Here is a 15,724-nt window from a genome sequence, read left to right as displayed (position 1 = left end):
TTACAATACCTCTCCAATAAGATAAACGTTATTAATTGTCATACTCGTTGCTTAGAAACGTAAAAAATAAACTATTGTTACGTATTTTTTGTATTTTTGTTTCCGCACGCAAATTCCGCTTTTTATTAAAAACGTATCATACACACAGGATTTTCAATGTGTTGTATGTATAGTTAAAGTTTATCGTTTACATATTGTGAGAAGTTAATTATTTTGGTATGTACACATTTTATGTAAGTATACCATAATGATCTCGAAACATATCATTCATTCATTGGCAAATTTATTGGTGTTTCTACTCAAAAGTCATTGGTTATCTGTTATCAACCGTTTTTGTACGGACATTAATTTAGTTTAATAGACGCACAAAGTCTTGAAAGATAGTACCTATTGAGTAATATCGTCATGATTAAAATATGCATTCAATCGAAGCCATATCAGTGAATTATTTACATAATTCGAATTTTTGAGCACCTACATACACTACCTACACACCACTCGCCCGAACACCTATAATATTATCGATAATATATTTAATGACATTTATTGTCCCTTTACTTTCCAGATTTAAACCTCACCTCACCTGGTCGTCAAAATGTAGAGACTTTACGGGTAAGGGTTATTTGTTATTATACATGTTACCAACACTTAGAAACAACATGTAATTTTAACAGGCGCGAGATTTGAACCCGGCCCACAGCTTCCAAGATAATCACGCTCAACAAACGACTGCACCATGGTGGTCATGAATAATAATATTATTATTTGAGGTAGCATTTAATATTAATTATATTTTCATTTCTTGTAATAATAATATTCCAAAGAATAATTAGATGTATGTAAATAAATATAATAGGTGATAGAAAGAAAACCGTACTCCGCAAAAATGATTTTTTAAACTCCTACATAAAATCTATTGCCGAGTGTTAGGTATATATTTTCATTCAGTTCAAATTAAGTTATATCAAGACACTGTAATTATTATCTATATAATAATATAATATGACATAACTAAATCAAAAAAATCAAACACGCCGCCAATTATTATAGATTTTTATAGTTTTTAATTGTAGATATAATATAATAATTGCCGCCAAATTAATGTGTAACTCAATATATTGTTTTGAAATTATATCTCGTGAATATTTTGTTTTAGTGTAGGCACTGATAACAATTAAATTAACATGAATATAAAAAATCACGCCCGATAATCAGGATAAAAAAACACGTATGGATAGATAATAATATGGACTCAATTAAGAATAGATTGTTATTTGAATTGTATAAAAATGTGATTATGTTTTTTTTAAATGTGTCTTTTTAAATATCTTGGCCATTTTTTCATTATTCATACTTAACTATTTGAAGAAGGTCGTCATGTTATCAAAGGGCAACAATTTTAATAATATTCTAACAAAATATAAAAATGGAAAATAAATATCAAGGAAAAATACAAACCTTTTTAAGTGGCGGTCGACTTCTAATGAACTCTAAAATAAGGGCATGTGCGTCTTTTTTAACTCTGGAAATAAACAAACAATAATAATGAGAAAATAATTTAAAACAATCCGATTGTCAATGATTATGGGATTGTGGTTACTACATTATGGGAGATACACGATATGTCTATACACTTTAAGGCGAAGTTTGGTGCTAATGTAGTCCTTCCTACTAGGGAAATTTAGTTACATATAACATATTGTAATCAAATACAATTTAGTGAACATTTACATTTAAAAGTTTTTTTAGTTATCCAAAAACATCAAAAAATATTTATACAATTAGATGAAAATATTATAAAATGATCTTTTATTTAAGGGGAATGTTCCGTCTACCAGTGGCACTTGTGAAAAAAAAAACCGAGTTTGCAATTTGAGACAATTTATGTTTTGTTAATAATTGTATGTGCAATAAAGTGTTTTATTAATTAATCAATAGGCACTTAATATTATTACTATCAACAGAGGATACTTGATGGAATTTGAATTTAAATTCTTTTCCATACTTTTCACAATATGATTAATTTAATAATTGAAATTTGGTTATCACGAAGACGCCACGGGACATTTTAAGATAATTTGTAGTGTTACATAGTGTATTTTTGTTTAATTAAAGAGATATTGATTTTTCTAAAAAGAAAAGATATGTTTAAACGTGAAATCATTATTAATTTACATCTAACCGAGCTTCGGCAATGTCACAATGCAGAAGTCTTTAGAGAAGCACTACACTCCCCCATAAGCGAAATCTTTAGCGCCATTCTGTCGATGCGAGATCGCAAACTTAATTTGATTCGCAATTTTGAATGTCACTAATGACATCTCTTCGCATCACATCACGCCAACTCGTATACAAACAATTTATTTCGTTTATATAAATAATCGTTGATTTCCGACAGGATGCATGCTAATTCTTGGAGGTAATTACTAATTATATCTTCCAAGTGAAACTGCCATCGAATTCAATATTCTGTCACGATTGTTAAGTGTAGCTACATAATTCGTGTTTAAATTAAATTGACATTGTATAAGTACTAATCCTCTGGAGAATCCAATTAAGATGTAAACATCGTAATAAATATATATATATATATTATACCAACATACATGACATGCGATAGACATTTATTAAGTGTTTAATAAAATGCTGAAATTATTCATTAATAAATCTTTAAGGGGGATCCTTATACCAGCAGAGGTACCTAACGGAAAAATACGAAGCTTGCAATTTGAGACATTTTTTGTCTGTTTGTCTGACTGTATTAATTAATAAATATGTATCTGAAAACATTAAAAAGAAAAATATTTTTTTTAGTCAAAGATAAACTTACAATCGTAAAAAAAAATTGTACATACTTATCTCCCCAGTTACGTTATTATTACATTATATTTTATGGTCATAATTGTTATTAAAATTTAGTTTTTAAGTTTTCTATTTTGTCGCGTGCAGATTTTTGACTAATTCATAGTTTAAATATTATTTATATTTATTTAAAAAACATCAATTTTCATAAAAATATAAATGTGTATAACTTGAAATCCTTTTATATATAATAACGTAACTGGGGAGATTAGTGGAATAAGTACTACAAAAAAATGCGTTTTATTAAATTAAACAACAATACAATGCAGTTCCACCATGAATTGACAGTTAACAAAATAAAAGATACATATTTATTAACTAATACAGTTGAAATTGAAAATTATCAAAAAATGTCTCAAATTACAAGCTTCGTATTTTTCCGCTTGGTGCCTCCGCTGTTACAAGGATCCCCCTTAAGAGGAGATTAATATTCTAAAAATAATATCCATTGACCTCTCTCGATATATGATACGACATTTATATACTATTATACCTAATAAGTTCGTGATTACGTAAAAAAAGTTGCATCCCAAATTCAGGGCTAGAAAATACTCAAATTCCGGTATTTAAAGATTTAATCCCATTTTTTAAAACAATATTTTTAAATCTATGGATATCCTATAAGTTCTTAAATTTTATTTTATGCTAAGAAATCTCAACTCATATATTGAGATTTCAAGAACGGGTTGTTCTATTTTTTTTATATACGTATGTAAAATAAATTATAACTCGAATACTGTTTAAGAATTTCCGAAAAAAATGCATCGAGCATAATATGTAATTGATTTCTAGGGATTACAGAATCTTAAAACTATATAACTTATTTAATGCTCAATTATATGATTGTTACGCATTCTTTGCGTAAGCACAATACACCATAATCATAATATTTTGACACAAATATATAATTTAAAAAGAGAGACTATTTTTTTATATTGTTGCTTTGAATCCCGGTGTTGAAAAATATTAATCCCGGATTTTGAAATTCCGTTTTCAAGTGCAATCCCTAGCACGCCAGAAATACAAACAAAATAAATGGGAACGGAAGCTGTTAAACTTAATCTGCTATACCTACGTTCAATCCATGGAAAAATAACAAATAATATTGACATATAGTTGGATTCACGATTCACATAGCGTTGGATGGAAGACGACGAATATTTATGTTTATAAGAATAATAGCCAATTATTTACCGTGGGGGTATATTTCCATCGACTTTTCTCAGCTTGTATCGCCTCGATCGGATGTCGTCCATTAATATTTCATAAGGAGTGAGCTCGTACTCAATCGGAGTCCTCGAGAAGTCCACCTTCTTCAACTTTACGCCCATCCTCAGCTCGCCGATCACTTGCATCCAGAAACGAGCCTAGTTAAAAAACGACATAAATCAATTGCGTACTAATAATTTTAGAATAATGGAATACAGGCAATATTATTATTCTACACATAAGTCTCTTAAACTAAAAACATCAGACAAGAAGGGGGGAATTATTTAATTACCGTAATCGATTGCCAATATTAAATTTATTTATATTTCAGTCGAAGTTTAGTGCATTTAATTTTCATTTGATTAACAATGTTATAAAATATCACCGTTAAGAAATACATGTATGATTTATCGCAATCAATATTTGACAATATTGTTTATGACTTCAATTTTTTAAATTAGTACTTATAGATTTTACAATGATTTTATAATGTTCAACTAAACAAGTCGACTGGAACCTGCCAATATACTAAATGATATTAAATGGCGAAAGAGGAAGTTATTATGAATATATCCCATAAATACTACAATATATGCCTATATCAATAGTAAACATTTGTTCATCGAGTGGGTATATTTTTGCTTCAATATTTTGCACTACATTAATGTTTTCATTATTATAATGTACTTAACGCGTGCATGTGGGACTTTAATTTCAAAAAAAAATATTTTTCGGATTGCGTATAGAAATTAGAAGTTTCAATTGGCTTTACACATTAATTATAATTTTCAATCGAAGTTAAATACAGCTACAACACACATATTATACAGTGTGATATTACTTCAAAGTGTAATCCACCTGCATTATTTTTTATATGCGTTATGCATTTATAGATAAAGCAACGTTTTCGGAAAACTGATATAAACAAGTTAAACGTTTGGTATTTTTTAAATATGTACATATAATTATGTACAATCTTCACATTTAATCAGTATTTTTTTACCTGTTTTAATCTTTACTATTTAATAATTTTCGAATGGGTACAGTTCTGATTCTTTATGTCCATTCTTAAGTTGTGTGTATTTTAATTTAAATAAACATGCCCATAATCTATTAATGCATAACGCGGTTCAATTATATCAATGTTACATAAGTATACAATAAATTAATGCAATACCTTATTAATGATCAGGTAGGTATGTACTATGTGTACCTATGTATATACAAGAATAATGAAGAATCAATTAAAGATGTTGAAGAATTGAAATCTAACTAGATTTATAATATATCTAGATTCTTCAAAATATGACAAAGATTACAATAAAAATGAATAGAAAATTACATACTTGCAGTGCGAGCCATATCCTACGGTTAGACTAAAACAAATAACAAATCAACGTTGAAAAGTAATTTTATTAAAAAAATTACATTTTATACAATCACAGTAAAATGAGAGTTCGTCTATTGGTTTTACAATATGAAATCGATGTAGATAAAGTAGTTATAATAATTATTTTATCGACTAAAATAAAGGACTCATATTACATTTTACCATATTAAAAGCATAGTTATATTATAATTTGATTGTTTGATAACAAAAGGGCATTCAATACAATGTAACATATACCCTTCAAATAAAAGGACTGTTGGGCGCACTGAGCGTGCAATTTTGAGATTCATTTTCGAATAATAACATGTTAATAATTTTTTTCACATAGAAAGCTATAAAATGTCTTAAAAATACGATAATTTTTCCAGCTTATATTTGGTATAGATGTATTATTACTTGTTAAACAAATTAGTATTATGTAAATGTATATGTTAGTAACACGAGAAATATTCTACAAAATAATAAAATATGTAACACTCGTTACGAAATCGTTAAATTAACGTTATAAAGTCTTATTTCTGTAATAGGAAGGTGTAAATCCAAACACTCTGACCGTATTATAAATTCGCAGTAGTTAGCCAAATTAAAATCATGATATAAGAAGTGTGTAATCCTAGTGAGTTATCCAAAGTTCGGTCGAATGCATCGCGCAGTTTGCAGTAATAGAGCCTGTCACTTCACGGTTCAATTGGCATACTACGTTTACACAACACACATCCATTGTTCGCAGAATGAAGAGCGTTTTAACGTAAATAAAATACAGAAAAATAATTTATTATCCACGGGTCAAACGTAGTGTGTAGATCAGTGATGTTCAACCTTCGTGACTACACATCTAAGGACTACCTTGGTCATTGAAAATTGTAGAATAGTAATATAACGAGTTGAACTAATATAATAATATATGTACCGGGAAAATTGAAGTTGAATTCCTACAATTTTCCGAAAATAACATTTTTTTTATTCAATTTTTCAATTTTATTCAATTTATTTTCGTTGATAAATGACACAAAGTAACGTCTTTTTTACGTGAGCTTCTAAAGCTTTCATTGGCCACCATAAGGGGACCATTGTGTAACTATGAATATGCGCAAATGTAATTTCTTTTCGTGCGCAGGAATTCGGTTTGGCTAATTTGATTTTTTTTTAACGGTTACTATTATTATTCTCGACTACACTTACGAGTGTATTGCATCGCTTTCTTTTGCTAACTAAAACTATCGAACCTCACGACAATGTAGTATGTTTATAATATTTTTTTGGATATCGAATTTATTTACCAATGGGTTGTGTAGTAAACATTGTTTGTTAAATGAAAAGTGTTGTCAAAACCCAAATTTTATATATATATATATTAGCGAAGCTTTCCGTTCTTTAATTTCGAAATGATATGGCAATTAATTTAAATATGTATCCCACAGTGGCGAGGGGTGGAGTTAGGCTGTTAAGATTCGATATAAATAGTATACTCACCTCGCCACTGGTATCCCTGGTAGTTAAATATATAGTTAATATACTTATATAACACATACCCATACCGTAATAACAGTAAGTGCTAACAATAATTAGTTTATATAAATAATATTGTCTATTGCTACCTTTAAAACTAAGCCTGTCATCCTTTATTGTTTTTCTTGAAATAATTATCATGATATATTGATTATTCAAATCGAATACTAATTATAATATTGTATCGATTCTCACACGAACCTGTACATAATTAATCTCAATGTTTATAATATATTTATATGTTATTAATAGAGTTAACATAGTGAGTGTTATATTCAAACAAATTATGTAGTACACACTGCCAGGCGATAGGTTGATAGAATCCGGTCCGAAATATGCATAATGTTTATATAAAAAAACCTGTATAATGTTCAACAACTATTTTTATTCAAAAGCCGTCAATCACCGCCGATGAATTCATTTTGAATACTACAGGTACAGTTAGTTTTATCGCGAATCTTGTGCATTGCTAAATCGGTCCATGGTTCAGCAGAAGCGAGTCAGATTTATATTATTTTGTTACATCTCGTTAGAACAATCTATTCAGTTATACTTTATAGAACATGCTGCTATTGTCTAATAAATTTACCAACGCAGTTTACCGACCGGCTGCTTAGCAATAAATAATACTACATACTTACGAGAAGAATAGCGACTATATTATTATTATGTCAGTTTTCAGGCACATATAAATAAATATGTAGTTATTATTGTTAAGTTACAATTTTACAATACTTTTATTGGTACCATTTCTAATTGAATGAAAAACATAGAATTAACATGTAAGTAAGAAACATACATCCTGTTGTGAATAGGGATTGCGATACCGAATGAAAATACCAATACCGGTATTACGGTATTTCCTACTTAATACCGGTATTAATACCATGATTCGTGAAATATATGAAAAAAAACAATACCTACCAATAAATATATATAAATCTCTTTAAAATGAATGATCTTTCAATCATATTTGTATTATGAAGTGTTCTTCGATAATAATATATAAAATGTGACCCACTTGACCCACCCAATTCCACCTGTTTTATTACTTTATTATATTTTTTACAGTTAGGTAGCAATATCTTTACTTTTATTCCCTAGGAAGTAAAACCAAACACAATGTTGCTCACTTTTTTGTTTAGCAAAATTATATATCATGACATATTCGTTACTAGGGCTGAGGTTACTAATGAGTATACACACAAATAGTATTTAACCGCGATTTCAGATAGCTACGTCTAAAAATACACCTGCCAACTTTTAAAACCTGCGAGCTACCGGCGAAACGTTAGGTTACATTTAAAATTAAGGAATAACTACTTATAATGCAAATGTATTTTGCAAATCTGTATGTGTCATTGCTGTTCACAAAGGACATCGAAGGGCAACGGAAGTAAACTAGACATATGTACTAAAATACAGTTCTCTTACACATTTTATGTTAATTAATGTCTGATTTTGAATACCGGTATTTCAGTATTCAACAATATTGGGATACCGGTATTGCAATCCCTAGTTGTGAACAAGATGAGAGTTGTGAATAATTTTCTAACATTTGTTATATCCATGGCTTGTCTATTCAGTGGAAAATTAATTATATGTCCACACCCTAATGGTTGGATATCATTTATACTCGTAGTCTTGGAGGACATTAGTGTTGTCGATCAGTGGTCAAAGTGACATATTATTACATGACAAAAAACAATCTTTATTATGAATTATCTATGTTACGATGACAATTATTTTTAAATGGCGCACGGCCTTATACATAACAATCCATCAACTACAAACACAATTATTTTCCCGTAGGTAGGTAGGAATAAAGCATAGAAAAAATATCAATAAAACAGACATTAATAACCACATTACAAACTTAAATAATTCAGCCATTACAATAGTGATGAGTTTTCCAAGACTGCCATCACCTAACAAGCAAATAAATAAACACAATGAAAGCTCGTATAAATTTTAAAGATTTGTACGACTATTTTAAATATTATACTTATATATATGTTGGCAAGAATTTTCGTCGATTTCCTTGAATCGCATAGACTTATGAGACTTTTATGAGTTAAGCTTGTTATATGATTTTCTTAGTAGTCAGTAATGTTTACCATTCTTTAATCGGTAGATTATAATATTATAAATTATAATACTGCTCTGTGTGATAATATTATACTTGAATATATAATATATTTGTTTCCATTTTAGTGCAGAGGTAAATAAACTCAGAAGGCTGATGCATTTAACCAAACAGGCCATTATTATTGAAATTTTCCTATTGACGAGCAAACAAAGATTTGCGGATAATGCCCACTAGGCCAGTGCTGTTTAAATTTAACTGTTTGCAACCGAACGCATTGTTAGCATTATTGCGAGTGGAAAATGCAGCAACCTAATCGAAGATTTGACCTACATCCGAGACCTACCATTGTTGCGATGGGTTTAATTACAAGTCATATTTGATGGATACGAAAAGAATAAAATATAATTATTATTTGCATAGTATTATCTCACGAGTTGTGGCAGGTTACAGCTAGCAAATAATTGCAAACCAGTTTAGAGCCATTAGCAATGCGTAACCGACATTTTTTCGCGGGATGTAACTATCTGTCTACCTGGAGAAATGATCACACGTAATAGTTTAACATTATGTTATTATATTACAATAATCGATCACCATTCGTCAACCTTGAAGCGATACATTTATTTTTATTACTACAATAACGATTATTTTATTAATGTATTCCACTGAAAAGGTATCGATATTGGTATAGTATTGGAAGAAAAATGATTTTTTTTATCTTGAAAAACCACTATCATGATATAATACCAAATTTATATAGTGCGCCATCTAACAAAATTGAAGGAAAAAAACTTTTAATAAACCATTTCTTTTATTCAACGAATAATTCACAAGATTTGAGAATGTTACATAATATAATATATCTATAATATATTGAAAATACATAACTCAAAAATGTATAATTTTCAAATGTGATTTTTTTCTAGTGGGTACCTATATATCTGAGGTGTTTTCAAGCTATGTATGTTCAATATATAACATGTCATATTCTCAAATCTTGTAAATTCTTCGTTGAACAAAATAAATGGTTTATTAAAAATTGTTAGCAAGTTCAAATAGACGTTATAACTAAATATATGGCGAGAGCCGGACGTCGGTTAGTAATTACGCCAATTAATGATTCCTTGATTTAAAACACAAAAACTGATGGTCAAATATAACGAAATTTGATAAGCATTTTAAGAAGGATCTACTTGTTGAAAATATCGTAATTAAGTAGGAGACCTGTAGTTAAATTGGTTAAAGCATATTGGCCCGGATATACGGGTTCAAATCCCGTCGGGCGTCGTTTTTTCAAATGTGTTCTACTTCAAGTTATGTATGTGCAATAACAATAATTGGGTGCAAATTTTTGAAAATAGCATTGGTCTAATCTCACCCCACTTCACGGTACATATTTACTCTGTTACCCATTAAAAAATAGTGGTATTGTTGATCATAATGTGGGTGTTATATGTTTTCAATACATCGACTGAAAACTAGGTAAAGTCAAAATATTAAATTCAAAACAGTGTAGTATTTAATTGATCGATTTACGTTATTATTAAATTTATTGTTGAACAACAACAAAAAAAAAAACAAAATACGTTCTAAACAAATAATTTCACAAATTAATGGTTAAAATATTAACCAATATTTTAACGAATTGTCGTCCAATATTCCAATTATGCAAAAGCTTTCGAATGATTCGTAAAAGTATCTACTTCCACCAAATATTGACAGCGAACAATATTAATAAAGTATGTTTTAATACGAGTTGAAATCAGTTTACACAAACTATTGTTAAAATATAAAGAGACATTGACACATGGTTCTCACCTCATTAAATAATTGAATCTCTGAAATATCATATTACACACCATTTTCTTATTATTTTCGTATAAAATAAACTACTTACGAATGAAAGAGCTATTACGATCATTTTGATTTTTTTCTCTGACATATTTAAAAAGACCTGTGTGCGTTTTGCAATGTTAATATTATGTAGCAAGATTGAATCCGCGGAATTTGCAGATTTTGTTGAAATCTATCAGCACTTGTATACAGATCGTCAACCGAGTTATGAGTGTAAACGGACGGATATGTTCTTGAAGGGATATATACTCAGCATACTTATAGTTGATGAAAATGTTGTACTATAATTTGAAACCAAATATTCCAAAAAACAGTATAATTTTGAAGGATTCTGTGGAATTGGAAGGTGTTAAAGTTATTTTGGTCACCTATTAAGGATTATGCTAATACTATCGACCGAAGGTACTTGATGGAATTTGAATTTAAATTCTAATGGAGTTAAGTTTTGTACTATTCCGTTTGGGTCATTTTTGTCACCAGGGTTTTGCCTTTCGGCATTATGTGCACTAGTGCACTCACCAAAAGGTAAATACACACTGACAAAACGTAGTAGTAAAGTAGGTAAAAACATTATCACCCACCTATTAAGTCAACAAATAATGAATGGTTATTATGCGTGTACATCGTCAAATACTAATAATAGATCATTGCCTGCCTGAAGATGCCGAAAGACGAACCAACTCGAATGGAATAGTATAAGTACAACTTAAATCCATTAGATTTTTAAGGATTAGCTAATAAAAAATATGACAACTCTGATATATAAACTATATTTTGCGGTTAATACAATAATTGTCAGATGCAGTTGCCAGCGTCTCAATGAAATATGGTGCTCCCCAATATGGTATGTTAGACGCAGGTCACACAAAAAGTAGGAATTTTGTAAGTAATTAAAATCAAGATTAAATTATAAATAATATGAACGAAATACAATGAAATGCTGAAATGGCAGTATATCGTACTTACACATTGTAAGTTAAATTGCAATAAAATCATTCGGACGTCCAGTCTAAAATTTGGGTCACGTTCGAATGATGTTACACCCATTTTTTTATTATTATTGTATCGTGTATTTATGTTTATGGCGCCCGTATCGGTCATTCAAAGTGACTAATAAAGGGGAGTAGCTCACTAATTCATCACTGTCAACATTATTTTCGAGTGCATAAAAGATTACGCGAAACTCAAATATTTTTTCGTCGAGTAGTCACTAGGGTTGTCACTCGTCACTGTCTGGTCAGGACTGTCCCGGAATAAAAGTCCATGTCTATAAACTTGGTAGCTAGTCAACTATAAATACTATACATTTTGCCCATTTTTTGTAAAATGTATAAAAATAAGTAAATGTGTTAAAAATGGCTAGACAGTGTAACGGACTTGCCTAAAATTGACTACAATATTATGTTTCCAGTCACCCATCAATAAGTACCATTGAATATACATTTAAATTTTAAAGTAGGTAAAAACTCCATTACCTACCTACCAAAGGTCAACCTGACTTTTGACCTTTGACCCTTTGATTTGATAGGTAGGTAATGGAGTTTTTACCTACTTTATTGTATTAATTTATTATATAAGCTGGAGTTAAGAGTGTTCGTTATCAGTGTGTGTTTACCTTTGGTGAGTGTACACGACGCCTAAAGATGCCGAAAGGCGAAACCCGGGTCGAAAAAACGACTTAAATGGAATAGTACAAAGCTTGAATCCATTAGAATTTAAATTCAAATTCCACCAAGTACCTTCAGTCGATAGTATTAATCTTATGAATATACATTTGTTTATTATTAATTTAAACGTATCTTTAAACATGTGTCAAATTTAGAGTTGTCAACTTTTTCTGATATTTTTCTAGGATGCACAGTCCTTGCGATAACATTGAAAAATAACAGTAAAGGTAAAACATAACCTTAGTTTTTATGTAAACTTTCATTTTCAAATAGTTACGTTAAAAACACAACCAAAGTTATGCATAGTGCCCACAATGGCAACAAGATATTAGATATTCACACCTAAGTACCAATCTAGAATACTGTTTCTTTAATTTCGTAGTTAATTTTATTAGAGTGGGATAATTTAATAATGTATGCCTTTTCGATGTTTCCGGAATAGTTGGCAACCATTCAACAAGCAATATATTATTATGTAATCAGCAATCAGTTGTTTTAGAAGAGCACTTATCTGATAAAAGCGAACATAGAACCATTTTTTATTTGATATAATTTAAAACAACTACAGTTACACAATGAAAAATGTTACATCTGATCAAGGTCGTGTATTGTTTACAATAAACTATTAATCTTTATTTTTAACCTATTCTTGAATACATCGTAGAATATTAACATTGCCAAATATATTCTTGAAATCAGTTAATGATCATTACATTCCGTAGTTAAATGTTAAATAAGTATATAACAAAAATCGAGTAATATGTATTATAAACAGTGAAAGAAAATCGTTTAACAAATATAGGTAATCCGAAAATTGAACGTTAGAGTATTTAGGACCGTGATGCATATAAACTATCGTTATCCAGAACAATTCCATATATTATACAGAAATTCGAAAACGTATAATATGATTCTTTTCTTCCCCTGATAAAATCTGTTGAATCAACATCGATAAAATTGTTAATATTTATTAGATATGATATAACAGTGTGATGTCTCTATCCACAATCAGAAGTGAGACAACATTAAATAAAAAAACAGGTAAGTACCATACAGTAGTTCAGTTTTAAATCAGACTATTGTAAATGGTTTTCATACTTTTGACATCACTTTTCGCAAAATTTCAATAATGATAACTTTTACTACGCTACTATGTACATTATACAAGAATTTAGGATATTACGCCATACAGAAGATTTAATACCTACTATCGATAGAGATCTTGGCATTTCAAGGCAGGAGTTTCCATCGAATAATTATTTGAGTTTTCTTTTGGTTGTGTAAGGTTCTGTGCATGTGAGTGAGACGAGTCGCTTTTTGCATAAATAAAATGGAGGACATTGCGCAGAAAGGCACCATCCCACAGTAAATTAAATTATTGATATATTTGTTGTGGAATCTTTCTGAGAATTAATTATCAACCAATTGCTCGACGACTGTTACGGGAGTGGTAGAATGCCAATTACCCAAAAAATATACAAATATTAATATAAGAAAAAGTGAATCCGATTACAACAACATTCCAAAATAGTAAATAAGTAATAGTAAGTAACAGTGAAGAAAATTCGAATTTACTCGAGCATACGCACGACGTAGTTTGTTAGAGTGTTTGTCACTGTTTCCACGCGATCACTCGATTGAGAAATTCACCGATCCCGTCCCTGACATAGCTGATGCTCGGGCTGGCTTTGTGTGTAGTGTATTTCCGTATAGTTTTTCATCACTTGTATCTGAGATTACTACAGTAACAAATGGGGGGAGGTAAGATGTTTACACATTGAAAAGCAAGTCCTGACAAAATGTCAAAGTTATATCGCGTTAATCATTGATGGCGGATAAAATTCAGACATACTATTGTTTTTATAATAGATATACTAGAATATCTCATAATTTCTGAATTTTTGATAACGTTTTATGTTTAGTTATATTTTGCAAAAATAAACTTTTGTGAATGTTCTGGTCAAAAGAGAAACAATGTGTATATAATTAATTATTTAAAAACCATGTCATAATATAGATGCAAATAATTGTGGGGTGTTGATTTTCTGCAAAACTCCGTCTAAAATGTCGAAATGTTTTGTTGCACGCAACACTGTACAATTATTAACCCATCATGCTTCTCTTCCTCCGCTACTTTTTTGAAGAATTACTATGTTTACGGTAATAATTTAGAAATTTCAATCTGAACATAATCTAGGAATGCGATTTTGTTGGTAAGAGCGGCCAAAATCATAATGTTAAGCATTATTATGATTCTTCAATTTGCAAGCTAAATATTGTTTTTGTGGAAGATAACAGTAAAAAGAAAACACACACACATATACATATATGAAATTCATTTCTAAGAAATACTTCTCAATTAACAATTAGCACTGATTTCATAAAACGGTAGGCAGATAGATCCCCAAGCTCATTGGAATTCTTTGAATTATTGAAACATTTTATTATTTATTTATGATATTATTTTAAATAAACTTAAAATAGTTTAACCCGATGTCCGTACTAAAGTTTTATACGGTATATGGATATAACAGGAACACAATACTTAGTAAAAGTGAAATTAATAAGATATAATGTAATAGTAATACAACGAATCAGTTGTTTTTCAAATTGTAATAAGTATATCTATAATTTCTTCATTCTCGTTATACTTATAGATATTTTGCTGACTTACGGTAGGTATTAACAAAGCATTTTAATGTATGTATTCAATAATACAATATAAACGAAAGGAAAAGGTAAAGTTTAGTTACTCACCCAGTCAGAAAACCTAAGGCTGTCGAGTTCTCTGCTGGAAGCGTTGGCATCAGCTCTCCGGTAGAGGTCCTTCGCGCCGCCATCTTTGACGCGCGCCAGGAAGTGTGAAAGCTCCAGCGCCTCCGCCACCAAAGCTCGGCACACCGCCTGGTAGTGGTTAGCCGCGCCGCTGCGACCCGCGTGCCACTGGCACCGCTGGAATAATAAACACACAGTCAAGATTAGTCTCTTTCAATTAATGAGCATATGTCATCAACAATTTTCAATAAACAAACTCCATTAGATATCTTAATTCTAACTTTTGGTGATGCATCATTTCTCAGTAAGGTGTAAGAAATTTTACTGAATTTGTGTAGGCAATTTAAGCGGCTCAGTGACTGGACAGAA

The 15,724-nt window shown here is 30.0% G+C and overlaps 1 protein-coding gene across 3 annotated transcripts in view; it reads right to left on the bottom strand.

The window, feature by feature from the left end:
- The window catches only part of spir (spire type actin nucleation factor), a 385,120-nt gene that overhangs the window by 83,580 nt on the left and 285,816 nt on the right, over window positions 1-15,724 (bottom strand). For all 3 annotated transcript variants that reach the window (XM_085955590.1, XM_085955591.1, XM_085955592.1), the window contains exons 5-7: window positions 15,338-15,532; window positions 4,057-4,229; window positions 1,459-1,522 (exon numbers count right to left, since the gene is read on the bottom strand). In XM_085955590.1, the coding sequence (XP_085811716.1) occupies window positions 1,459-1,522; window positions 4,057-4,229; window positions 15,338-15,532 (432 nt within the window). The remainder of the gene's footprint in view (window positions 1-1,458; window positions 1,523-4,056; window positions 4,230-15,337; window positions 15,533-15,724) is intronic.

Source organism: Rhyacophila brunnea, unplaced genomic scaffold, assembly GCF_057557595.1.
Source record: "Rhyacophila brunnea isolate RB1 unplaced genomic scaffold, BYU_Rbru_1.0 scaffold_5, whole genome shotgun sequence".
NCBI classification, from domain to species: domain Eukaryota; kingdom Metazoa; phylum Arthropoda; class Insecta; order Trichoptera; family Rhyacophilidae; genus Rhyacophila; species Rhyacophila brunnea.
Note: the sequence above shows the minus strand (reverse complement) of the source record. Positions and strands in the feature narration are given on the sequence as shown.